This window comes from Tachysurus fulvidraco, chromosome 15, assembly GCF_022655615.1.
Source record: "Tachysurus fulvidraco isolate hzauxx_2018 chromosome 15, HZAU_PFXX_2.0, whole genome shotgun sequence".
Taxonomy (NCBI): domain Eukaryota; kingdom Metazoa; phylum Chordata; class Actinopteri; order Siluriformes; family Bagridae; genus Tachysurus; species Tachysurus fulvidraco.
This window is the reverse complement of record NC_062532.1, coordinates 13,557,537-13,584,223: the sequence shown is the minus strand read 5'-3', so window position 1 is coordinate 13,584,223 and position 26,687 is coordinate 13,557,537. Positions and strand designations below refer to the sequence as shown.

Sequence of the window (26,687 nt, the reverse complement as noted above, 5' to 3'; positions counted from 1 at the left end):
AGCTTTTTTGGTCATGTTGGTCAAATCTGTCCCTTTCATTCTCTCTGTCCAGACCTCTAATTAAGCTTAATATTGCATGGCGTAAGAATGGGGTGGTGGTCAATCGAGGATTGAGAGACTTTGGTCGACGTCTCACCATCAGCGGGCCTCTGGTCAGTGACAGCGGCTATTACGAGTGCGAGGCATCACTACGCAGCAGCAGTGTCCCAGCCGTCACTGCTGGAGCTTATCTACATGTGATCGGTAGATCTCTCGCGTACCTCCTCTTCATAGTTACACATTTCATTTCATAATTTACATGCACACAGATAAACTCTTATTCCACTACATATCTTGCTACAAAGTCAGTTGGGCATGAAGCTTTGAGTTGGTGCATAGCATTCTTTCAAATTGTTTGTTAGTTTGTTGGATAAATAATACCACAAATACGTTGAGTACACTGTATCTAAACATTTATACCACAGATAAATTCATACACTCTTTTATCGTCAGTAACCTTTATCCCGGTCAGACTGACAGTGGATCTGGAGCCTATTCAAGTAACACTAAGCACAAGGCAGGAATAAACCCTAAATGAGGCACCAGGCGACCACAGGCCACCATGCACATTCACACAGTCATAAACCTAACCTAGAAGAAACCCTCATAGACACAGGGAGAAGATCTGAAATCTCACAGGAACATTTTAAAAATGGTCAGGTTCAAACTAGGGGCCGAGCAAGCTATCAGCTGTGAGCTAGTCACTCACTACAGGTGATTGCAATAGTTAAATGTAACAGTTTAATATTACTGCTAGATAAGGTGCATTTCATCTCAGAGATTCAATCAGAAATCTCCGTTTTCACTCTTTCATATTTGGGATTGCTGATTCACATGCACCAACACAACAAAGATATGATCAGCACATAGACATAAACCACTACAGAGCATAAAGCTGCTGCAAATGCATTAATCAGAATTCCCTTGTAGTCTAGCAGAGGCTTATGAGAGATGGGGCTGGTGGCCAAGCTATGAATGTCACATTATTAGCTCTTTATTATGCTTATGGAGCATACTCACAAAGATTATGTGCTTGACATGAACTCTGATCAGTTTTCTAATAGATTCAGACAGATTGTAGTGTCACTGCTTGACATTCCAGGTGATGGCTTAGTATATACGTGTGTGTGTGTGTGTGTGTGTGTGTGTGTGTGTGTGTGTGTGTGTGTGTGTGTGTATGTGTGTGTGTGTGTGTGTGTATATCACCTGGAATATATATGTAAATAGGTATATGCTCTGGTTTTAATGAAGCTTCATTCTATGAAGCACTGGAGATGTTTTAATTAACTGGGTAATAACCGGGATTGATCTGACTGCTCTGTATAGAACACCCTCAGTTTGTGAAGGAGCCAGAGAGACACATAACTGCTGAGATGGAGAAGGTGGTGGACATTCCATGCCAGGCTCGTGGTGAGTGAGTGTGTCTGTGTGTGTCATGTCTGTCAGTCATCTTTTCCATTTTTTTCTTTTATGCTTCTTCATTTGTGTAGCCACACATTTATAGCTGTTCACAGCCTACAAATACTGTAAAATACCCAGTTCCGTTTTTTTCAGCATCATTGTTGACTAAAATGGATGAACTGGCAGCTCAGCTGAAAATAGTTGATTCTGAAATTGAGACCTTTCAGCATGGGGCAGAAGCTTCTTATAATGATGGATGAAGGATGCAGTGTCTATAGTAACCTGCACACAGTAGCATCTGTAAACAAGTCTGGAATGTTTCTTTGAGCTTGCATTCAGTGTTGATCTCACTGTAAACTTACTGACAGGGATTGTATAGCGATGTGCAGCCCGTGGCTCAGAAAGCGCTCTTTTACACAGCAGTGGTCACAATGGAATTCAGTATGACTCAATGCAAGAGTTTTATTTTAATTTTGTTTAGCTTCAGTGGTAAACAGAAATAACTGTAGGAGGCAGTCAGGCGGTAGGCGGGAATGGCGAGACTCTTCACTTCATTTAGTGATATCAAAAGGAAGTTTAAAGAAAGAGTTTCCCAGAATAGTCTTGTGTACTTGACTGTAGAATTGTTCTCATGCAATCTGAAACATTTCAAGACAAAAAATTGATTTCGCTAACATTCTGTTATATCTTTCTCATCTGCTTTGCTGTTTTTTCCCCTGTCTATACAACCTCTTTTGTATATAGGAGAAACAACTCTGTCTAACCCTTTCTCCCTTCTCTACCAGGTGTTCCTCAGCCAGACATTGTTTGGTATAAGGATGCTGTGCCCATAAGCACTGTGAAGACCCCACGCTACAAGCTCTTGGTGGGAGGCAGTCTGCAGATTAATGGGCTCCTTCCTAATGACACCGGGATGTTTCAATGCTTTGGCCGCAACCTGGCCGGAGAAATCCAGACCAACACGTACCTTGCTGTCACCAGTGCGTTTGGCACCATATGCCCTCTTCACATTTGCTCATACCGTAGTTTGTTTTTTGTTCTGGTCTGGTTCAGGCCTTTCCTTTCCCATGACATTTGTAATCTTTACAAGCCTTACATGTCTGTGGGTGTATATATATATATATATATATATATATATATATATATATATATATATATATATATATATATATATATAGAGAGAGAGAGAGAGAGAGAGAGAGAGAGAGAGAGAGAGCCTAGTTAGAGGGCTTTTCCCAAAGCATTTATCTTGCCATGTGATCCCAATTTCGATAAGACCTTTTGTCAATGCATAAAAAAATTTTTGTGTCTCACACAGACATCACCTACCCCTTGGGTCCCAATCTCCCATCAGTATTGTGTTAGAGTATAGGTTTGTGTTTGGGTTATCTATCTTTATCTTCTCTGTCCATTTCAGGCATAGCTCCCAACATCACAGCAGGGCCTACGGACAGATCGGTGATCGACGGCACATCCGTCATCCTGCACTGTGAGACATCAGGAGCTCCGCGACCCGCCATCACATGGCAGAAAGGTCACACGCTAATCAGTCATCTCCTGTGCATTCTCACACCTGCCTGAGCACACTTCTGACAAAAGAAGCTTTATCGGGTTGCCTTCTGGACCCACATCCCTCAGAGTCACAGCAGAGCATATGTGATTGTGGGATTGATTGTAGACTGCAGTGGCCTTTTGATAAACAGAGGAGACATCTGTTCTCTAATCTTTTGCATTAAAATGCCTAACTCTCTTCTGTGCTCCTTCCCAGTTCCTTCTATTGCTGTTCTGTGCTTTCTAATTTAGAAATAGACAAACTAACTAAGGGAAGATGGGAATTGGACAGGACTGAATTGGGAAAAAATGGGGCAAAATCCAGAATTGAAAAGAAAATACCTTTTGTAATATTTAGCACAGTTCCGCTTACTTTCTGGCACCTGTCAATAAAATACATGCTTGGTGGAAAAGCTCCAATCAATCACAAGACAAGACGGGATCTGTACTTGTGTGTCAGTCAAGTTGTCTGGCTCTGTCACTGTTATGCTTTAAGTCTCTCTCTGTCTTACCTCACCTTCCATCTTCCTGTGCAGGTGAGCGTGTGCTAGCAAGTGGCTCAGTGCAGCTGCCTCGCTTTACCCTGCTGGAGTCAGGCAGTTTATTGGTCAGTCCTGTTCACCTGTCAGATGCTGGCACCTACACTTGCATGGCGAGCAACTCCCGTGGCATTGATGAGGCCTCTGCCAACCTGCTGGTGTGGGGTGAGTGAGATTTAAATGAAGGGGAAAGAATCCAGGGTTTACAGATGGATCCCAATTAGTATACAACTCTTCACAGTAATCGGCTTCAGGCTCAAGTCTTCCAGCTAAAATTATACTGGAACTGCACAAAGAATCAATAAAATCCCAGTCTTGTAAGAATTGTTCTCAATGCAACACCATTTAAGTATTATTTTACATTTGTACTCAGGCGATCGTTATTTTCAGATCAGCCATAACATTACAACCACTGACAGGTGAAATGAACAGCATTGATTGTCTCATTACATTGGCACCTGTCACAGGTATATTAGGCAGGTATTGATGTGTTGGAAACAAGTGTAAGGATCTGAGCCAGCTACACAGTACTGAGCAGGTGGTTTTGATGTTATGGCTGTTGGGTGTATAAAACAGAGCCACAAGCATTGTGGTTTAAAGGAAAGAAGCAACATGTGAAAAGTGTGAGTTAATTTTAAAATGAACCCAATGTCCACTTGTAGTGCGAATCCACTAAATTGTTGTAAACAAATGCTTCATATTACATACTATTACATTCCCACTTACTAAACAGATGACTAAATGTTGAAATGCGTGACTGAATCATGGCTGCGTTCGCCCCTGCTCAAAACACACCAGTGATGCATTATGCATAGAGCGCATTTATCAACACCAATTTTCACCCACAAGTGGCTTATGAGCTACTATTTGTAGGAGAACAGAAAAAAATTCCATGACTAAATATTTAACCAGCTGTTTGCTGATTTCTTTTGGGAGGACCTGCTGCATTTTTTTGCCATTTTAATATAGTTCATTTCTTGATACTAAATCGTTTAAGAACAGCGTGTAGTTAATCGTAATACAAATGCCCCCCGAAAACGTCTTTCAAAATGCTGTACAATGGTCTGTTACTGTAATGTAAGAATTTATTAAATACAACAGCTGAAATCAATTCTTAGGCGAAATATCATGATTTCTCTTTCTTTAAGAATCATAAGGCTCTTGATCACACAACAACAGGATATATACATGTATGTATTGTGGTCTGATTGTTTCCAGCTCGAACACGCATAACAAATCCTCCGCAGGACCAGAGTGTCATCAAAGGCACGAAAGCCACTATGACCTGTGGTGTGACCTATGACCCTAGTGTCACTGTCAGGTAACACCAATGTCTTTCTATCCATACACAAATATCTCCATTTAAAACTCATTACAAGCCAATCAGATTATCTTCCTGCCATTTCGGCTCTCTGTCTCTTTCTCACTTTCCCTCCGTCTGCCTCATCACTTCATCTCTGATTAATTGTAATTCACTCAATGTTGGCAGATCTTGATTACACTCAGTCTCATAAAACGTTGATTTAGCTGTCACCTGCAGATTGATTTGATCGAGAAAAACAGATGAATATGTAAACAGAGCAATAACTTTTAGTCAGACTTTAATTAAGCACAAGACACAGGAGATTAAACAGAGGAGCCGATGCAGCTGCAGTTTGTGTATGTGTGTGTGTTTGTAGTTGCATGGCCATATGTGTAAGGTGCAAGCTTGTGTGTGTGTGTGTGTGTGTGTGTGTGTGTGTGTGTGTGTGTGTGTGTGTGTGTGTGTGTGTGTGTGTGTGTGTGTGTGCGCGTGTGTTAAAAAGGAAATTAAAAATGAAAAAAGCCCTTCACTTGTAGGCCACACCCACTTTGGGTTGAAATGAAAACACAATACATTGGCTTGCATGTTAGTGTGTTATTTGTATTTTATTTGTAAGTCTGTGTTCATTATGCATACAATTTTTTAAATGCATGCATAAGCATACCAGCAATTTATAGGACTGTATTTTGCTGTGTGCTCCAGGCACGTGTGGGAGAAAGGAGGCCTAGCCATTGAAGTGAATTCAAGCCCACGGCTACGGGTTGACAGCAACGGCACCCTGCACATTGCCCAAACCTGGTCTGGAGACATTGGTACCTACACATGCAGAGTAACCTCAGTAGGAGGCAATGACTCCCACAGCGCCCACCTCAGAGTCAGGTCCTCTTCTCTCTCTCTCTCTCTCTTATTACTGTTGCGTGTAACACCCTCTGCGTTGTCTATATGAGTTTATGCTTCTCTGCATTAAGGATTTCCTATATTCAGACTCTCTAAATCTCTCAGTAAATATTTGGCCAGAATGTCTTTTCACCTCTGTCTATTCTGGTAAATATTGAAACTGTAGGTAATTGGACTCTGTGAGAGTGTCACAAACAGAGAGCAGTGTTTAATCCTGTTTGTCTCCACCGTTTGCCCCTTCCAGGCAGCTCCCCCATGCTCCAGAGAATCCAATTGCTACATACTGCATCTCAGAGAAGCGCTCCATCAACCTCACATGGGCACAGGCTTTTGATGGCAACAGCCCTCTCATCCGCTATATCCTGGAGGTGTCAGAGAACAGTGAGTGGACAAGAGCAAATTTTGTCCGTCGTGTGTAGTTCTCTTACTTGTACTGCATAGTAATAGCATGTCAAGGTGGCTGAATGTTACATAGCTGCATGACTTGGTCAATTTTCTTGAGTGGTGGGAAAATCAGCTAGTATTGTTGAACTAGCATTGATATATTCATTTATAGTGACCTCAAAGCACTTTAGTACATTACTGTGGATAACGGCGTCTGCCAAATGTCACACAAAATGTAAATGTATGTCATCGGTATAGAATTCTATTTTATTTTTGTAGAGTGAATTTACGTATAGATATTGTCATAACATATCATGAGAAAAATCTTATTGTTTTTTTTTCAACTTCTTCTTGAAAACAGCAGATAGTTGGCTTATGTGGATTGAGGAATATCTTAAGTGTATGTAAATACAGTATTTTTAAAGAAAAAGTAAGAAGTATTACATTTTGTTAAATAATATGGAGTGAGAGTCTTAGAAGTTGCAGGTCTACTGTATCCAGGCTAAATTTTCCATCGAAGCCAGAAGGTGAGTTTTTGGCATAAACTGTTTAAAGCAAGTGCAAGCCCACATGATATTATAAACAAATACAGAAAGTGAGTCAGCTTCAGTTGAAGAAGCATGAGTAACAGAACAGGAGCTGATGTTCAGGACCAATCAGGATCTGGCCAGAGGAGGAGGCACCTTATAGACCTTATAGATATAGATATAGAACACCTTAGTTTGTAGGAAAGTGACATACAGTGTGATCAGAGTGCAAGCACAGACTCTGGCAGTTTCTATCTATGACAACATAGAAAATACTGAAAGCCAGAAGGTACCACAGGCATGAGAGCATCGTAGGATATCAGAGTCTCACCGCTCCTCTGTCATCAAACCTGAGTGATTATAGAAGAGGGTGGTGATAGAATCCAGATTTCCCAGTTTACCAAAAAGTGAATGCATATAAAGCCACCAGGACTGCACTATTACCTAAGAGCTCTTTAACAATGTGCCTGACTAAACAAATAGACTTTCTGCTTTGAATTAAAATCCATCAATCCATTTTATCTACTGTTGTGCTCTTTATTGTGGTTTTCATTGTTCTAGGTTTAAATAAGTCACCAACTCTTGATCAAAACAGAATAGAATGAACACGATAAACTAAAAGTTTGCTAATTTCTATAATTTTTATTGTCAAATAAAATAATTACTGGGAGTGTTATTGTAAGCACTCTACAGTATCTATCTTAATCTTTGAGATAACTGCATGTTTTTATACACATACTGGAACATCAAGACAGCAGGATGTTATAATAATCCAACGTAGAGGTAACAAGTGCATGAGCTGTTTAATGCTACATCCTGTAATAACATTATAACTAAGCATGTAATGTTCCTGGAATAGAAAATGGCCGTCCTGGTTTTCTACATGATTATTAAACACAAGACTAGCATCAAGGTCTTTACTGTACATGATGTAACTGAAAGGTAATCAAGATGTGTTACATAATCAACAGGCTGGTAGTTCCTAATAGAGGTACTTCTATCTTGTTGACAGAGTGAAGTAGGAGGATTCTCAGGGTAAAGTGTCTATCGTCCTTTATTAAGTTGATGTCTAGCATCTGGTTTATCTGAAATTTACAACAAGACCTTATCAGCATAGCAGACGTCAATTGTACTTGTTTATGAATAAATTTACCCAGAGGTAGATTCTTGTGTTCCTTGTGCAACTATCATTGATTGCAAATAAGCCAACATTTATTTATCTATCTATCTATCTATCTATCTATCTATCTATCTATCTATCTATCTATCTATCTATCTATCTATCTATCTATCTATCTATCTATCTATCTATCTATCTATCTATCAACAATTGAATAGATTTCTAGGTCAATATGGGCATGCTGGAGGTATGGTAAATTGGTGAACTGAAGAAGAAAGCAAAAAACTTTTTAAAAACAAAAAGAAGTATATGGTACAATTTAGTTTCATTTATTTAGCAATTTTAACAGTGGACATAGCAGAAATCCGAATCTAAATATAAAACAAGACATTAATACATAATGAGCAAGCCAGAAGCGACTGTGACAAGAAAAAGCTCCCTGAGACAAGAATGTCACAGTGGCTTATATTTGTGTGCTGTGTGTGTATGATGGCTTGTATTCCTGCAAGACAATTTCCAGATCCTTTGTTTGTTCCCTTGTTTGTTCAAGGCTGTAGAAGCAGCATCATGAATACATTTGTGGAAAACCTTACACAGCTGGTTCATAGCTTTTTGCAAGTGTCTGAAATTGGGGTATATTACCATACCATGTTGTCAGATGTTCTTTGTTATTTATTCTCCAGCCATTTGAAATATACAGCACCCTCAAAACTGCACTGTAAATAGATGATAGGTGGTGTCACGGATAGTACTGACTCTGTTCTGCTAGAACTAGATGATCTCCTGCACTTCACTTCCAAACAATTTTTTTTACATCCACAATGTATATGCTGTTTACTTTGAGTACAGTCTAACTTAGATGTTCTGTAAACACCTTAATTAGCGTATGGTCAGTTCTCTCTGTCTTGGCTGTGTTTTATATATATATATATATATATATATATATATATATATATATATATATATATATATATATATATATATATATATATATATAAAATGTAGTGCTTGTTAAACTGCCTGAACCAATCCAACTATACAAGAGATAACAATGCTGTTCTATCAACACTCCTGCTGTGTAACTGATGATGTGCTTTCTGTCTGGGTCAGATGCTCCATGGACAGTGCTCTTGGCCAACATAGAGCCAGAGGCGACTAGTGTGATGGTGGGAGGCCTCATTCCTGCACGATCCTACCAGTTCCGACTGTGTGCTGTCAATGATGTGGGCAAGGGCCAGTTCAGCAGGGAGACAGCAAGGTGAGTGGAAGACATTCCAGTGATGCTAAACAGTTCAGGAAGTGCCCGATTTTATATTTGTTATTGACACACCAGGAGTCAGAGAATGGTGGACTTCAGAGTCTGATTTTTATTCCCTACAATGCACAAGGTAGAGAGAAATTTCACAAGACAGATATGAGCAAGATCATTCATCGTACTTGCAACAAGGGCTAAACTGGGTTTCTGAAAAAAATTCATAATGCAATTATGCATAATGCAAAAAGTAAATGTGGGAATAAAATAGAGATCATAAAGGTGCCATTTTCATTATAGCAATAGTCATAATGACTGGTAGAAGGGGTGTGTCAAAGTGCATCTTACTAGAAGTGCATTAAATGAAAAATATAATATAAAAAAGGCCAAATGCCTGATAAAGGAATGAGAAAGCTTTTATGTTTCAGGCTTGCTATACAGGCCAGCGGAGGTGCCTTATCCAGCTGTAATGGCCTGGTACTTACTTACCAGGATGTTCTAGCATTCACAGAGATTTAGCTGCTTTTGGCTGAGCCGTGTAGATCTGAGTGAGCAGCTGAGTGTGTTAGAGCTTCAGAAACAAGGAGACAGTCACTCCTTCAAATACAGTGGTCTCGAGAGGACGGTGTTGACATCTACACAATCACACACAGATGCACACACTCGCACACACACAGTGGCGTTTTACTGATTTTCCTTCCTGCATCATTTTGGAAACAGCAGCGGTGACAAAGATGTCAGCAGCATAAGAACAGTGGCTGGGGACAGCGAATAAATGACAAATATACTGACTGATGAGTGATAGAGAGGTGAAGTGTATAGGAAAGCGGGAATATACAAAAGATTGTAGATGAGAGTGTGTCTGCGTATCAGAAACAGGATATATAGATTTCAAGTTTCATTCAATTTTTTGGTGTGCTTATTCTGTACCTAAAGTAATATACTGTAGACAGTGATGGCTGCATTCGGAGATGATAAAAGCATGCAGTCAGAATTGAATAACGAAAGCACACACATCACAATTCGGGCATCAGAATGATCTACAGATGATCAGACTGCTTGCTGCATATTAATGTATGTATATAAATCCCTTATCATTCGATTAATACACATTGATTACTTCAACACATACAATCATAATCATATAATATCTATTCACCATATGTTTGACAAATGCATGATTTAGTAGAAAAACCTGGCAACCTGGAAGTCACTGACTACACACAGGTAATTTAAATAATCTCACTGAGCCATGTACTATACGTAAATATTGACATGTAGATTAAACGTAAGCCCTGAGGTCTTTAGGCATTCTTTTATTTTCTGCACTAATTCAGTCTTGCTGATGCATATCATGTTTGACATTTTCTCTGGTTTTATGTGTGATGACGTTGATGACAGTGGTCCAGATTAGATTCAATTCATTGGCTTGATTTCTAGTATAAATTGATAGATTTTTCTATTTTGAGTGAGTTTTTGCTAGCAGACGTCTCCAGGTCAGCAAGGCGCGATGGAATAGCAGGATGTTGCAGCAGTGACTTCTTGCCCAGAATGTTTAATAGGTGTGCTGTTCCTCAGAGCATATAAATAGTTATAGGGTGTATAAATCCAATTGTACAAAATGAACTCCAGTGTTGGTCTTTTATAAGAATTGCTTGCAGCTTTCCAGAGATGTTAATTAAGTCTGCTAGTAATAGAGCTATTATAAATGAATTTCTTTTATTTTTTTTAAAGGGTTTATAGCCCTGCTCTTATTCGCATTACTACATTGTTCTATCAGATGTATGTAAGATCTGTAATTCCTTTTTCAATACATAACAAGTCATCTAGTGTGTCTTTTGATCATGAAGCAGAAATGTTCCATATGGCAGACCCCTTTGCCTTCCCCTGAGTGAGAATTTGTGTTTTGTGGGATTTTCCATCAAGCTGTCAAGTTGGTGAGATTGTTACGCTCTGGATAAGGCTGTGTGCCAAATGCCATAAATGTTAAGCATTGCAACTGATGATAATGGTGCTTATGGATGAAAAGTCTGAGATCTTCATTTCTCTATTTCTAAACGAGGTCTCTGATCGGCTGAGATTAATTCGGGTGATTTGGAGTGAGGTTGTTTGATTGCTAAAGTAACAGTGGAAATGTCTGGAGCTTTAAGCTTCTATGAGTTTTAATGGTTTATAATATGACTTATATAATTAACATGGGGCTTAAAGGAGTCTCAGTCACTGGTGCATATAGAGGTCAGTTGGGCAGGGATAGCTGGAAAAATGGGTTTTTTTATCAGAAACATGGGCAAACTTTTTTTTTTTTTTTTTTTTTTTTTTGGTTATTAAATTATGAAGACATTTACTATTCCAGACAAGGAAGATATATGTAATTCTGAATAGTATTCAGGGAGATTTGATATATTCTGATATATTCAGATGGATGGAATTGCTGATGTAAATGGAGTTAATGTGTGACTGATGGTTAAGTAAAAATCATGAGAAGACTTTTGCATTTGGGGATTTTAATCTCCAAACATCGTTACGATCTTAGTCATTCGTTAACTGACTAATTATTTGGGTGACTGCTAATTTGGTTTGTTGTTAGCATTGAAAGATCTGGCTGAATAAATGAATCTGAGATAGTGAGATAGTGAGCTTTAAATATAAATATAGATATAAAATAAATCCTTTTTCTTTCTTTCTAAATGCAATAGATTATTATTTGAAGTGTTTATCTTAGGACCTGTATGTAATGTATAAGTGGCATTAAGAATAAAATGCTGTATTTCTTTTGATTAGGATTCATAGCCCTCTCCTCATGAAATTGTAGTGGGTGGAAACATTTTGATTAATTTGTGCTGATTTTAATTTAAGATTAGATTCAGAGAAATGAGTTTCTTGTAATATGCATTTATCTGCATTTAATTAGTCTTTGCTTAGGGGAGCACAGAGGTTCCAGGTTATAGGTTTGGTGGAACGTTGGAATGCAGCATTTATAATAATTGGAGGTACAGTACAGTACAGTAGATGTGTGTCGCTTAATGCATGTCATTAAACAAATGTGGGTGGTTTTCTTGATGCTGACAATGGTATTATTTTAAAATGTATAAAATAGAAGCATAGAACAATATTTATAAGGTATAACAATATTTTGAAGTGCAATGGATACAAGTACGACTTCAGTTGGAAGGTAGATTGTTGTGCGTGTGGGGGGGAAGAGAGAGAGAGAGAGAGAGAGAGAGAGAGAGAGAGAGAGAGAGAGAGAGAGAGAAAAACCTAGAATAGCCAAGGGGTCAAATTTTTATCACGGTATAATTGGCCGAAGCGTAATTTATCTACAGATATTGCATCCTTCTTTCATGGTTTAATATCTTTATTACATCCTTCCTTTAGGCACAGTTTTCAGATTTTTAATAGCCTGTTCCATTTGTCCACTATTTCACAAGGAAATCGGTCATCAAAGCCCTAATCTGTTCAACTGAGTACGCTGCCTTTGCTCAAGATAATTTTTTTTTTTGTGTGTGTGTGTGTTCAGATTCGTCAAAAAATAGGTTGTTGACATTTACTTTTTCCTCTGCGCACCATTCATGTCATTCTGATTGTCTCCATCTGTATTTTTAGTTACTACTATAAATTTTTTTATCAACCTTATGTCATCTTTTGGGTGAGTGCTCTAGAATATAGGAAAAGCTAAGATTGTTTCTTGTGCTGCTTACCGGTAGATCTAATATTGTTTTTGTCTTATTTTATTTCTCTCATTTTTCATTACAGGAGACAGTCAGGTCATAAAGGTGTTGAGGGAGTGCTGTAGCATCTTATTTACGCTGGTTAATGATGTCATTTGTAGCTGAATGTATTCAGGCTCTCGCACAGTGACTGGTATTCGTCATGTAACCTCTCTATGAGAGAATCTTGCATACAGACCAAACCATTAATTTCTTATTACTGCAAGTCTTTTTGCAGTAGGCGTGTTGGGCTTACCTTTGTTTTTTATTCTATTTTACGCTTATACATAGCATCATTTATAGTTTCCAAACCTTTTGTGCAGTGGATCCCAAATGCACATTATGAATAATCTGTGACTTTAATCCTTGACCATCCTACACATATGAGCTTTAATGACATCCCATTCTTAATCCTTATGGTTTCATACGGAGTTGGCCCACCCTTTGTAGCTATAACAGCTTTAACTCTTCTGGGAATGCTTTCCTCAAGGTTTAGGAGCATGTTTATGAGAATTTCTGACCATTTCTCCACAAGCGCATTTGTGAGGTCAGGCATTGATGTTTGAAGAGAAGGTCTGGTTTGCAGTCTCCACTCTAATTTATCCCAGAGGTGTTCTATTGGGTTGATGTCAGGACTTGTTCATCCATGTCTTTATGGACCTTGCTTTGTGCTAAGTGGGAGCATGAAATTGTCCAAAGTGTCTTGGTATGCTGATAAGAGTTCCTTTCCCTGGAGAGGCCAAGCCCAACCGCTAAAAAACAACCCCAACACATAATCACCCCTCCACTAAACTCTTCACTTGCACAGTGCAGTCAGGCAAGTAGTGCAGTGCAGTGCAGTCTCCTTCAAACTGCCAAAACCAGATATGTCCATTCGATTGCCAGACAGAGAAGCATGATTCATCACTCTAGAGAACACATCTCCACTGCTTTGGAGTCCATTGGCAGCGTGCTTTACACCAATGTATCCGACACTTTGCAGTGCACTTGGTGATGTAAGGTTTGGATGCAGCTGCTCATCCATGGAAACCCATTCCATGAAGCTCTTTACACACTGTTCTTAACCTAATCTGAAGACCACACAAAGTTTGGAGGTCTTTAGCTATTGACTCGACAGAAAGTGGATGTGCTGACCCCGCTCTGTGATTTTACATGGACTACCATTTTGTGGCTGAGTTGCTGTTTTTTCCTATCACCTCTCATGGTAACCTATCATCGTTCCATACTTGAATTCACTGAGATCCTTAGAGCAACCCATTCCTTCTCAAATGTTTGTAGAATAATGTTTGTTGATTTTATACACCTTTGGCCATGGAAGTGATTGGCCAGTATAATGAATTTAATGATTTGGAGGGTTGTTCTAAAACCTTTGTCAAAGTAGTGTACATGGGATCACTGTAATATTTTATTATGGTAGTAACATATGATTATGTATACATATTTGTATACACGTGGCATACACATAATATATGTGTGGATATTCCTTGCACTCACTTACCACTGCAGCATTGTTCACACACATTGAATATCTGATGTATAAGACACTAATTAGACAGCAAGTCAGGGCCAAAACATCACTGTCCATCAAGGTGAAATGTTATATGTCATGATTTTATGCACAGCCATGTTAAACACACAGCGCTGTCTCTTAATTAAAGCCTCTCACCCACATCACCCCTACTCGTGATTATAATCAGAAGCTGTGCATCAGTGTGAAAATGCTGATCTTAGATTAAATAGTATTTAATAATCTAGAAAATCCAGAAGAACTGTAAGCAAAATGGACATATATATATCCTATAGTTTAAAGGCGACTTGAGACTAACTGAAACAGGAAAACAGAATAGTGTTTGTACATAGTGTTGGTTTACACTATTTGGCCAAATGTATATTGACACATCAAAAATTTGAAAGCATGCAATTTTTCAGGGTGTCTTTTGATGAATTTCCTTCATTGACACTACAGTAATGATCCAGGATGACAATGCTCCTGTGCACAAAGCAAGTTCCATAAAAGTATGCTATATATAAGAACTTCACTGGCCTGCAAAGAGCCCAGACCTAAACCCCACTGAACACATTAGGGATGAACTGGAATGATGAATCTCATACTAATGTAATGAGTTTGGAAAGAATTACAAGAGTAGGAACTGTTGCTACTGTTGTGCTATAGCTACATGATGTTATTTCTACAGTTAAACCAGACACTAACCCAAAATGCAGTAAATATATTATTTATTTATTTTTTTTGCTTTGAGACCAAGCAGCTGTTCTCAGAGTGTCAAAAACTGTACAAAGAGCTAAAAACATGCCAGTGTTTTATCACCCCGAGGAGCAGTTTGGAAACAGAGCAACTAAAGAGACACTCCAGAAAAAGGATGTCAAACGACAGTTTAACAAGGGATTGATGTGTGAATATTAATATTAATAATCCTCTTATGTCTTTGACTATCAAAAGAACTAGCCCCAGTTTGTTTTAAAGATGCATAAAATCATTAAATTATTATGTAAATGATGTGTACTGTGCCAAATTGAGGCTGGTCTTGGTCTAGTTAAAGCATATCCCGGTACATACAACTCATACAGTGGGAAAACATGATAATGTTACATGTAGCCTAATGTGTGTTATCATGAAGATGACACAAGATGCCAGTGGCTGGTACTATAGAAAACTAAGTAAATGTAAATAGAGCAAAATCAAATTTACTTTGATCCCTGTAACTCCTCAGCAATAGAGTAGGTCATATATTTTGCTATTGGTATAGGTTTCGGTATTGACAACTACTCAGTAATGATTGGGCTGAGAAAATGATTTAGATGCATCTTCGGTCTAGTTCTATTCTTACATCTTCTAAATCAGACCAGGTTTTGTCTTTGTCATTATTAGGAATGATGTTATATCTTCTCATTTTAAACCTGAATTTGACTCCAGTGTTCCTACATTCATGTACTCATTGGCCATCTTATTAGGAACACATGTATACCCGATCGTTCATGCAAATATGCCAATCATGTAGCAGCAGCACTAGGCATGAAACCAGGCATATACCATGCTATTCACATGAAACATCAACATGGGGAAAATGTGATTTATGTGATTTGGTTGGTTGTTGGTGACAGATGGCAGGTAAACAGTCTTTACACCGAATGGTGTGGAAAAAAAATTCAGATAGCTGCAGCCCTGCAGGGAGGAAAGCCTTGCTGATGAGAGAGGTCAGAGAAGAATGGTCAGACTGATCTGAGCTGACAGGAAAGCTCAAATGATCATTCTTTATTTCAACGATAAGCCGATATCCATCTCATAATGCACAGCATGTTGAAATCTAAACAGCAGATCTCACATCATGTGATCATGATTTTATTGGCGGATCAGCAGATACTTACAATGAAAGAGCAGGGGCGTTCCTATTAAAGTGACCAGTGAGTGTGTATCCTTACAATATGTCTCACAAAGGCAGCTACACACTGCAGCCCTTGGGAATGGAAGCCCTCTCTTTTTATATTAATCAAATCTCCACCATTCTGGCAGGCTTCATATGGGAGTGTGCTTAGAAAGCTGATCAGGACTAGTGCAGTAAGCAGGTATCGCCATCTCTCTTGCTTGTGTTATTAAACACCATATGGGGATTTTATTCCTGCAGTTTGTCTTCATTCTGTCATGTAAAGCCCATATGATATAGGCATATCCTCCGACATTTGTAATTTAGTTTGATAAGCTGTTTTCCTCAAGATCCTTGTTTTGCTTATTAGTTTAATATAAACAGTACCTTGGCCAGTCCGGGCCTATTTATCTAAATATGGCAGTGAAGATAAAACTTTGTGGTACCATACTATAAATTGTATGAGAAGTATTGTGATTATTATAAAACACATGGATTGCAAAACACATAATTAATGGAGCTTCTTATAACAGTGAAGGAAGTCTTTGTGATTTCCAAGGCAAGTTAACAATAATAAGCTAATGAAATGACTGACTATTGGCTGACTAATTTAGATTACACTATCTGCACTGAATAACATTTATTTATCAATTTATTTAGCATATATATATATATATATATATATATATATATATATATATATATATATATATATATATATATTACAGGATATATTAATTTTACAGGATATTTTATTCTCATTAACAAATAATACATTAATAATTAAGGATGCAAATAATTCAGAGAAACAATATGAAGGATTTATTCTTCACGAACTGCTGCTTTTTGGTCTTTTGTGTTTTACAATTACAGAATAATTTAGACAGGAAGGTCCTTTCTTAGATTGTCTAATTGTGTCTTATTCTCCAACAGGTCTTATTTGCATTTTTGTTCTCGGTGTTTGTATGGACCGGGTTACAAATAGCAGTCTACTTGCTGGATTACAGCAAGCCAATAATGAACAAAAATCATTGAAATATTAAATGGTTAAAGCTAAGCCTAAAGCCTGAGTATATTACTGACATTTCATTTGAACTAGTAGCGTATTCTCACACATTGTCAGTTATATTAATTGCTACTCATATAAATTTAAGAATGAGAGATATCATAGTTTATTTAAAAAATAAAATTGTATGTTTTTGTTTGTTTTGTGTCATGAGTCTGCCCCGCCCTTGTCTCTTCCTCCCCGCCTCTTGTGGGAAAATAATTTTTTTAAGTCATTGTTTTATTTCCTTTTAGTTCTAGCATATTTCTGTGGATAATATAGAAGCCCAATCAAGTGACAAGGCTAGTTAAATTCAAACTTTACATTAGACTTGTGGTTTCTGTATCTCATAAATATCGAAGGAAAGGGGCAAGGTAACTCAGGGTATCATCTGTCTCTTTGCGCCATTTGTCCTATTGTTATGTTAATGGAATTAAGGGTGGGTGAAATTCCAGGATCTGGTGTGGGGGCTGTTACATCCTTTCATGTTTTGATGGTCACCCGAGTGTTTTGTCGCTATCTGATTGGACTGCCCCCTAAAATGTGTATATTTACAATGTATTACAACTTTAAGTGAGACTTGATGACTGCAGCGCCCGTGCCAGTACGCTCTGACTTGCAGACTCGTTTCATCGTGTATCTACAATAAAGACTACTGCACAAGGATATCCAAGTCTCCTGGTCTTCTCTGGAAAAAGTTTACAACACTCTGCACACCTGTTCATCATGTGTTAATTGTGATTAGTATTTAGTCGAGCTGTGTTGCCTTAAGCAGCGCGGAATCCTCTGTTGTTGTCGTGATGTTGTCTTGTCTCTAGTCTGTGTCCATGTTTCGTGTTTTTTTTTTTTTTTTCGTGCATTTGGGTCTGTTTCAGAACTAATACTGCTAAAAGACCATTAGAGAAAGAAAGATTTTACATTCAAATGCCATCTACTGTATAAGATGTGTTATTTATCTGAGTAGCTGTGCAAGTGAAAATCCAAACAAACAGAAACTCAAGCTGGATGTCAGATTGTTTTCGAATTTCAGAAATGAGATTGAAACTTTTTTGTTGAAGCTTGTGGAAATAGGCAGCATTTAGAAAGCAGGCACCCAGTCCTATGGCATAGCTCAGTTATTTTAATAAGGATAAGGAACGATATGGAATTTGTGACACACTCCCAGTCTTCATGGTTAATTTTTTTCCATTGTGTGATGTGAAAGCAAAATTTCTCAAAATCTCACAAAATTAGCCCTGATACAATGCAGCTTTATACTATGAACAACCTAGCTTAATATTAGTTAGCTAGGCTATGCTTGTAACGCTTTCCCTCCATGTCTTAACTCTGTGTATGTATGTATGTATGTATGTATGTATGTATGCATGTATGTATGTATGTAAACTCCAGCACAGTCTGAACGGCTACCAGCTCACAAAACACAGGCAGAGCTGGTCAAACTGCTAGTCTTTTCATCTAAGCTAAGTACATCATAGACAATATATTTAATACAAAATGTAATCACATATTTATGTTAATATTATACATATTATTATTTTCAATCAATTATTTAGTTACATTATTAACAAGCTGTAAATTAACTTACCAACTAGCAAAAATCTTCCCCTCAGGTTGACCAATTAAGCCTGTGCTTTGGCATGATGCTGGATTTTAGAGCAGAGTGACCAAAACACCTTCTGGATTTCTGTTAGTGCTTGTTGTTACCTGTTTTTTGTTTTGTTTTGTCTTTATTGTATTTTTTCAGGCGTATCAGTGCTAACGGATGAAATTTTGATTAGCAGTAGATTGTTTTGAAAATGGCTTCTAAATCAACAGGTGGCGCTTCATTAATAAAATGCCTGAAAGTATGCAGAAATAGATTTGAATAGATTTGCTTCACTTTTTGTTTATTGTTTATTTGATTGCATTTGCTATATGGGAAAGCAGGTCATATATAAATTAGGTGAATTATGGAGGAAGCTTTTGTCTAAGCAGAGAGGAGAATGTGCAGTAGTTTTTGCATGTCTTGCAATTTCTTATATTTTGGACAAATGTAGAGAAATGCTTGAAGGCAAATTAAAATTCTAGGCTGCTTTTTGTACCCAGTCCATAGCACTAGGTTATATTGCAGATTTAACAAAAATAAATAAATAAAAGATGGATTAATCAGACACTGGTACTGATTTACTGGAAAAGGAAAGGAAATAAAATGTCAAACTTTTAAGATGGAATGTACATCTAAGTTGCAGCGACATGTATGTGAACAATTTTCTGGCCAAAGCATATTGTTTCTGTGAAAAGAAAAATGTGACAAATTAACCATGACACTACAAATAAATCTGTCCCTTCTATTCGTCCCCTTTTGTCAGGCTTTGTGCGGCTTGCACAATAGCTTACTGACAAGGCTGGGCAATACAGCAGAATTGATGTGTCAGACATATTGGCTCATCAAACAGCAGTGTCCAGGCATGTAGAAGAAAAAGCAGGGACTGTTCATGACAGTAAGAAATAAGAATCCCGGAGATTGCAAGAGACTGAAAATAGAAACTAAACCCATTATTGGAGCGAATGGACACAATATCACTACTTACTTCCAAAAAACATCATGCTTGTCATGCAACATTCACAATAAAGACAATGATTTCAATCTTGGGTTTTATTTGTGAATGCTTACACAGATGGTGTTTTCAAAACGGTGGAGATTTTAGTTGCAGTTTGTTACACTGCTTTTGGAATTGACACATCGCTTTTGGCACCGTGGGATGTATTCATAACAGACTGTGCTGCCATTGTTATCACACTTCAGAGGCAGTTTAATTGCAAATCCGTCATTAATGTTAGAGCAAATTCACCCCATAACACCCAAAGTGGCAGAGACAATGGCAGATGCAAAGATTGTGATGGAATAATCTGTTGTCATGTCTCCATCCACACACCAGGTTGAAGTGGCACAAATCCAATTTTCTGCCTTACCACAGACATGGATCTGATTTTTTTCAGAACTGCGTGGACGCAAAAAAAGGCAATCTTTTTACACAAGCCACTTTGTTGTCATGTATCATAGATCAGGTACAATCTTATGTTTTTTTTCTTCCTCAAACTTTAGTACACATGTATAAATCACTGTCATCGTCATCATCCACTGTTGGCAACACAACAAAATAACAATAGAGGACAAGAACAGCTGTGACTATATTTGGTGGAAGGATATTGAAAGCTGGTTTACTTTGCTGATCTTTTGGGAATTAATTTTTAAGCTAAACAAGAAGCAACCTACCAAAATTGAGTATTCAGACAATTCGGCCCAAGAAATCGAAGTCAGCATGCGAGGTGTTTTCATGCACAAGTTGGTTCATGTTAAAGACAGATATGGGTTACTAGCGGTAACTAAAGTAAACCATCAAGATAGATCGATCCGATCTAAGCACAAAAAAAAAAAATTAAACGGGTTTGTTGCACAAATACTTTTATTTTCTGTTTCTAGTTCCTTCACTTGCAATTCTGGTATTTTAAATTCTGTAGGTTTAAATATTACAGTCTATAGATAAATATTGGAATAATAGTTTGAGAAATCTGAAGGACAAGCCGTTGTCCCATTGTACTGACGAAAGCGAAATGCCGAAACACACACTATTTCATAACAGAAAAGCAAGATAGGACTGAATACAAGTAGTCCATTATGAAGAAGTACTTGTAATGTGAATATAGCCCATGAGATGCAATGTTACAGCAGTATGACCAAATCACAGTCAAATTTTAAACCATTTAAAGACGTGATGTATAACCATGCGGGTGAATCCATTCCTAATTAGTTTGTTTGCCATTATCACATATTCCATCAGCCAGAATCCACTGCCAACTACAAGAGCCGCCCCTTTATCCCCAAAACAACCCACTCAATGTGCAAAAACTAATGATTCACACTTGCTTTTCAGCATAAATTTCTCTCACTTTAGGTTTGTGACCTTCTGCTTGTTTTAAAGGCTTTTTTTTTTACCAGTAGTGCTCTCCTGTGTAAGACTTTTGATCTTTTTGCCCTTTGGATTTTCTTTTTGTGCTGCAGCTGTGTTTTTGATAACTCTTTTGTGTTTTTTAGCTTTGCCTGGTTATTTCACTTCAGTTTTGTCTGACAACATCAATTGTTTTCCTTGACCTGCTTTTTTTTTTTTTTTTGTAAAATCCTTTTTTTTTTAACCCATTCATATCTTCAACATTTGAGTCTGACAGCTATTGTTGTAACATGACTCATTCTCTCTGTGTGATTCTTATTAAACCTCTAGACTGTTCATGTTAGGTTCACTCACTCACTCATTTTCTACCGCTTATCCGAACTACCTCGGGTCACAGGAGCCTGTCACAGGTCACAGGAGCCTGTCCCTATCTCAGGTGTCATCGGGCATCAAGGCAGGATACACCCTGGACGGAGTGCCAACCCATTGCAGGGCACACACACACTCTCATTCACTCACACAATCACACACTATGGACAATTTTCCAGAGATGCCAGTCAACCTACCATGCATGTCTTTGGACCGGGGGAGGAAACCGGAGTACCCGGAGGAAACCCCCGAGGGGAGGATATGCAAACTCCGCACACACAAGGTGAAGACGGGAATTGAACCCCCCAACCCTGGAGGTGTGAGGCGAACGTGCTAACCACTAAGCCACCGTGCCCCCCCGTTAAGTTGTTGTTTTTAAATATATTAGAATGCTTCCTGAGTGTAAAGAGTTTTTTTTTTTTAATTAGCAGTTGAACCCTCAATTAGCTTAATTGTGTCATTTTTTCCAAACATATTGGGTCTAAGAATCAAATAGTGACTGTAATGCAATTGAACTCTATTGGTACATTTTTGTTTGATTTTTAGGGAATTTTAATCTGCTGAGATGATTTGAAAATATTTATGATGTGTCCATACAAAAATAACTGCCCAAGCAAGCAGGGGTGAAGAAAGGGAACGGGCTGGCACAGGGTTAAACAAATGTTTTGAGTAAAACATACTGTATGAGGTCTTTTAATAAAAACAAGGCTTGAAAATATTTAGCAGGAGTTGCTGATGCAACTCTCTGCCAAGTACAAGACTCCTTAAAGGCAAAGACATAATGTAGAGAATACTTTTAAGGTTTGGGTCTTGCAAACCTGCACAGTTTCACTGTGGAGTTAACACAAACACGCAGTTCACACTATGACTAACATACACACCACTGTTACCAAACACTCCCACCACATCTACACTCTCTCAGACCAGAGGCTATTCTCTGTCAGTGAACAAAGTCTGTGCGAGTGACACAGCTACGCAAAGTGCAGTGCTTCTGAAGCATTCGCCTTTCATCACAACCACCATGTTTTATCTCCGTTTCAGAATTTAAAACTTTTCATTCTCGGGAGAAATCAAAACATTACACTGAATTAAAGTGAACTTGGCTGGGTTTCTGCTGCACCACACATACCGTTTTCATTCTCAGTGCCTTTGATTATCACTGTTCTTGGCTACAGCTCATTTCTCTGGGTGTTACTATGGACCCCGGCAGTTTGTTCGACTATGAACCAGCATAAAAGAAGTTCATAACTGACTTTTTCTGGCATTTAAACCAGACCTACTACTAATAGAGAGCCCAAGTTATTATCTTCCTATCGTTCACAAAAGCAGAAGTTATGAAACTGTAAAACATCTTTTTAAACACTTACACATGAACTCTGTCTCTCTATCTTCTCTCTTTGCCTTCATTTCCTGCTCCAAATTACTGTCCTGTCTCAGGCTGACGTTACCCGAGGAACCACCCAGTGCACCTCCTCAAACAGTCATCGCCAGCGGCCGCACTAATCAGTCCATCATGATCCAATGGCAGCCTCCGCCAGAGAACCACCAGAATGGCCTGCTGCAGGGCTACATTATCAGGTGGGACTTTGTGCTCTCACACACACACAAACGCTCACACTGCCAAAACTATCCCCCGCCCTCCACCACCACCCGGTCAGCTTCAATTTATCTTCAATTCCTGTGCAGAAAGTCAAGCAGCCGTCCCTGCAGGACGTTGAACGCACAGCAGTAAATTCAGCACTTTTGAATTAACACTACCATTGTTCATTCGAGAGCGGTTGAACTCGACGCGGTAAAAAATTGAACTTGAACGCAGTTAGAGCTAATGTGACCCTAGTGATTTTAAAACGTACATAAATTTGACGTAAGACATATTCACAACCGTAAACATCCCATAAGGCATTGTTTCAATTTTAGAAATGAGGTGCTACAAAGTTCCAGCACACTCTGCCACCTGTCACTTCCTCACACATACACCACAAGACCGAAAGCATTTATATGTATTTCTATATACTTTTATATAACTACATCTACTTCTCATGTAGCCATAGCTGCAGCTCATTCATAACGTCTAACTAATAATGCTTTATTCAGGTAAGGCTAGCTCAAAATGTGTTATTGTTAATATAATTTCATACATAGGAGTAGTGTGCTGTCTACTACATGCGCAAAACAATAACAACATGATGTTAGGAAAAAAAATCACGATCATGATAGCAGCTGCTTGTGACACGGTGGCACAGCGAGTACCGTGGATGTTTCTCAGATAGCGTCAGGGTCCCCACTTAGATCCTAAACTCAGATTACTGTGTGTGGATTTTTGCATGTCCACAGGGGTTTCTTCCAGTTTCCCAACAACTCCTATAAACATGGCCGAAGGTGTTTTGGCTACTCTAAATTGCCCCCAGGTGAGAATTAGTGTATAAATATGTTGCACTAATGAAAACAATGCAACATGATCATTATAAAATCCCATAAGCTGATACCAAATACATGAAATGCACAGATAGACACCTGGCTGGTTAAATCCCATGCAATGAATCCAACCTCTAGAAACGGCTCCATAGCACGAGTCAGTGCTAATGTGGTGTTTTAGTCATTTCTAACTAAACCTTTCTATTCTCCCTCTGCCAGTGGACTACTTTATAAATGTCTTGGTTGTTTCTGTGGAGACATTATGCAGTTAACTTTACTTCTAAATCTCTTGGCTGTCAATATACTGAACATTATAATACATTATGGTGAATACCTGTATATAAAATGGCTGATAAACCAAGTGTAGAAGGCTGTTTGTGAGTTCAGGCCTTTTCATCTACACATTCAGCTAGTACCGAAACAGATACCTTCCACTTGTACTGAAACTGATACATTCAGCTAGTACTGAAACTGATATAATCAGCGAGTACTGAAACTGATATAATCAGCTAGTACTGAAACTGATACATTCAGCTAGTACTGAAACTGATATAATCAGCTAGTACTGAAACTGATATAATCAGCTAGTACTGAAACTGAAATAATCAGCTAGTACTGAAACTGATACATTCAGCTAGTACTGAAACTGATATAATCAGCGAGTACTGAAACTGATATAATCAGCTAGTACTGAAACTGATATAATCAGCTAGTACTGAACTGGCTTCTCAGTGCAAAGCACCGACCTAGTGTAATAGCACATGTTAAAGTGGTGTACTGTACCTTAATTGGATTTGTTCAAATTTGACTATTTTGCTGTCTCTTTTATCTAAACATTCCCCTATCCATGGTGAACACTAGGCCCATGACTTCTAAACACTTGCTTGCAGTTGGAGCTAATATTTGAAAAGCTCCTCTATATAATTTCTCATGCATCCACAAAATCATCATAGACATATTAGATCTACAGAAAGCTACCCACAGTTTAAAGTCAATATCTAGTCAATACCATGCGTCAAGTTCTGTCTTGTGGTGGTCTCTCAGCTGTTGTTTAGAGAAAAAACTCAAACGAGTCAAATCAGAGTTCTTCTACTAAGTTTGTTTGTAGAGATTGTAAATATTTGAAGAGTAAAATAAGGTTTAAAATAAGGTATAAAATGTTTCATGTGATTGCTTCTCTGTCTTTGTGGGATTAGATACTGTCTCTCAGGCCTGCCAGTGGACTGTCAGATCAAGAACATCACAAATCCAGACCAGACGAACCTCCTGCTTGAGGACCTGATTATTTGGACCAATTATGAGATCGAGGTGGCGGCTTACAATGGCGCTGGTCAGGGTGTCTTTAGTCAAAAGGTCACAGAGTGGACCTTACAAGGAGGTGAGCCCTGGCGTAGTGTAGACATTCATTTAATTGATGGTTTTTCATATTATGGCAGAAATCTGACTAGCGAGAATTGGCCACTGGTCAAATTTGAAAGGAAACTGAAAAAAATCCAATGCAAAAGCACCCTGAAGCCAGCCACTTTTTATGTAGAACACATGCTGCAGTGTAATTATTAACAATGTTTTTGTGCTTTTTTCCTAAATCCACATTCACTGATGCATCTTTTCTTCTGTATTTCTCATTTTATGCCATACAGTCCCCACAGTACCACCAGGGAATGTCCAGGCAGAAGCTATCAACTCCACCACAGTTCGCTTCACATGGAGCGCTCCAAGCCCACAGTTCATCAACGGCATCAACCAGGGCTACAAGGTGATCCATCATTCTGCTGCCCTCTAGTGTTCAGAACAAACAAAATCACAGTTTCTGTGGCACAATTCATCTCAATAACGCCTCAGTGACAGCTGCAGAGCACATATTGGCATTTTCGCCCAGGGGATTGAGATGGACGCTGTTCCGTCTGATCTCTTTTTTCTCACTTTCTTTTTTCATCCTCATTGCAATCTGCCCCCAGCTGCTGGCCTGGGAACCAGGCCATGAGGAGGATGTGGCCATGGTGACAGTGAGGCCAAACTTTCAGGACAGCGTTCACGTCGGTTACATCACTGGGCTGAAGAAGTTCAGAGAGTACTTCACTTCAGTGCTGTGTTTCACAACGCCCGGAGACGGCCCACGGAGTCTACCACACCATATCCGTACCCACGAAGACAGTGAGTGTCAGAGTTTAGACTGAATGCATAGCTGGTTTTTTTTTTGTGCTGTTGGACTGAATGTCCCAAGTGTGTCTCCAGCCCCAGGGCCTGTGGGTCACCTGAGTTTCACCGAGATCCTGGACACATCCCTCAAAGTGAGCTGGAAAGAGCCACATGAGAAGAACGGCATTCTCACAGGTGACATTACACTTACGCACATACACACACTAGACACTGCATTCAAATGTTAATGGAAATATTGACTATTCGGTTGAGTTTGTAATTTAATATTGTGAGAATTAAACGTTGTGAAAGGTGAAATTTCAGTTTTGTCCTGTTCCTTTTCAAAATGTCAGGGCTTTCCACTAACCATTTTTTTAAGCAAAGAAAATCAAAGGAAGTCAGTGTCATAATTTTGAATCTACAGTAATGATTCCTTGTGACAAAATCAGTTTTTTTGTGAAGGTGAAGAGTCACATGTAGAGAAGTGAGAACACCTATAGTTTTATTTGAAAATCAGCAAGGTTTGGGAGAAAATCTGCATTTGTGTGTGTGTGTGTGTGTGTGTGTGTGTGTGTGTGTGTGTGTGTGTGTGTGTGTGTGTGTGTGTGTGTGTGTGTGTGTTTCTTTTTTGTGAGAGAGAGAGAGAGAGAGAGAGAGAGAGAGAGAGAGAGAGAGAGAGGACCAGAAAGC

At 38.6% G+C, this 26,687-nt stretch overlaps 1 protein-coding gene across 2 annotated transcripts in view; it reads left to right on the top strand.

The window, feature by feature from the left end:
- The window catches only part of sdk2a (sidekick cell adhesion molecule 2a), a 136,346-nt gene that overhangs the window by 82,446 nt on the left and 27,213 nt on the right, over nucleotides 1-26,687 (top strand). For both annotated transcript variants that reach the window (XM_027141272.2, XM_027141270.2), the window contains exons 7-20: nucleotides 53-243; nucleotides 1,366-1,449; nucleotides 2,226-2,420; nucleotides 2,858-2,974; nucleotides 3,528-3,695; nucleotides 4,749-4,851; nucleotides 5,536-5,712; nucleotides 5,975-6,111; nucleotides 8,872-9,019; nucleotides 22,881-23,021; nucleotides 25,055-25,236; nucleotides 25,499-25,614; nucleotides 25,817-26,012; nucleotides 26,094-26,192. In XM_027141272.2, coding sequence (XP_026997073.1) covers nucleotides 53-243; nucleotides 1,366-1,449; nucleotides 2,226-2,420; nucleotides 2,858-2,974; nucleotides 3,528-3,695; nucleotides 4,749-4,851; nucleotides 5,536-5,712; nucleotides 5,975-6,111; nucleotides 8,872-9,019; nucleotides 22,881-23,021; nucleotides 25,055-25,236; nucleotides 25,499-25,614; nucleotides 25,817-26,012; nucleotides 26,094-26,192 — 2,054 coding nt within the window. The remainder of the gene's footprint in view (nucleotides 1-52; nucleotides 244-1,365; nucleotides 1,450-2,225; nucleotides 2,421-2,857; nucleotides 2,975-3,527; nucleotides 3,696-4,748; nucleotides 4,852-5,535; nucleotides 5,713-5,974; nucleotides 6,112-8,871; nucleotides 9,020-22,880; nucleotides 23,022-25,054; nucleotides 25,237-25,498; nucleotides 25,615-25,816; nucleotides 26,013-26,093; nucleotides 26,193-26,687) is intronic.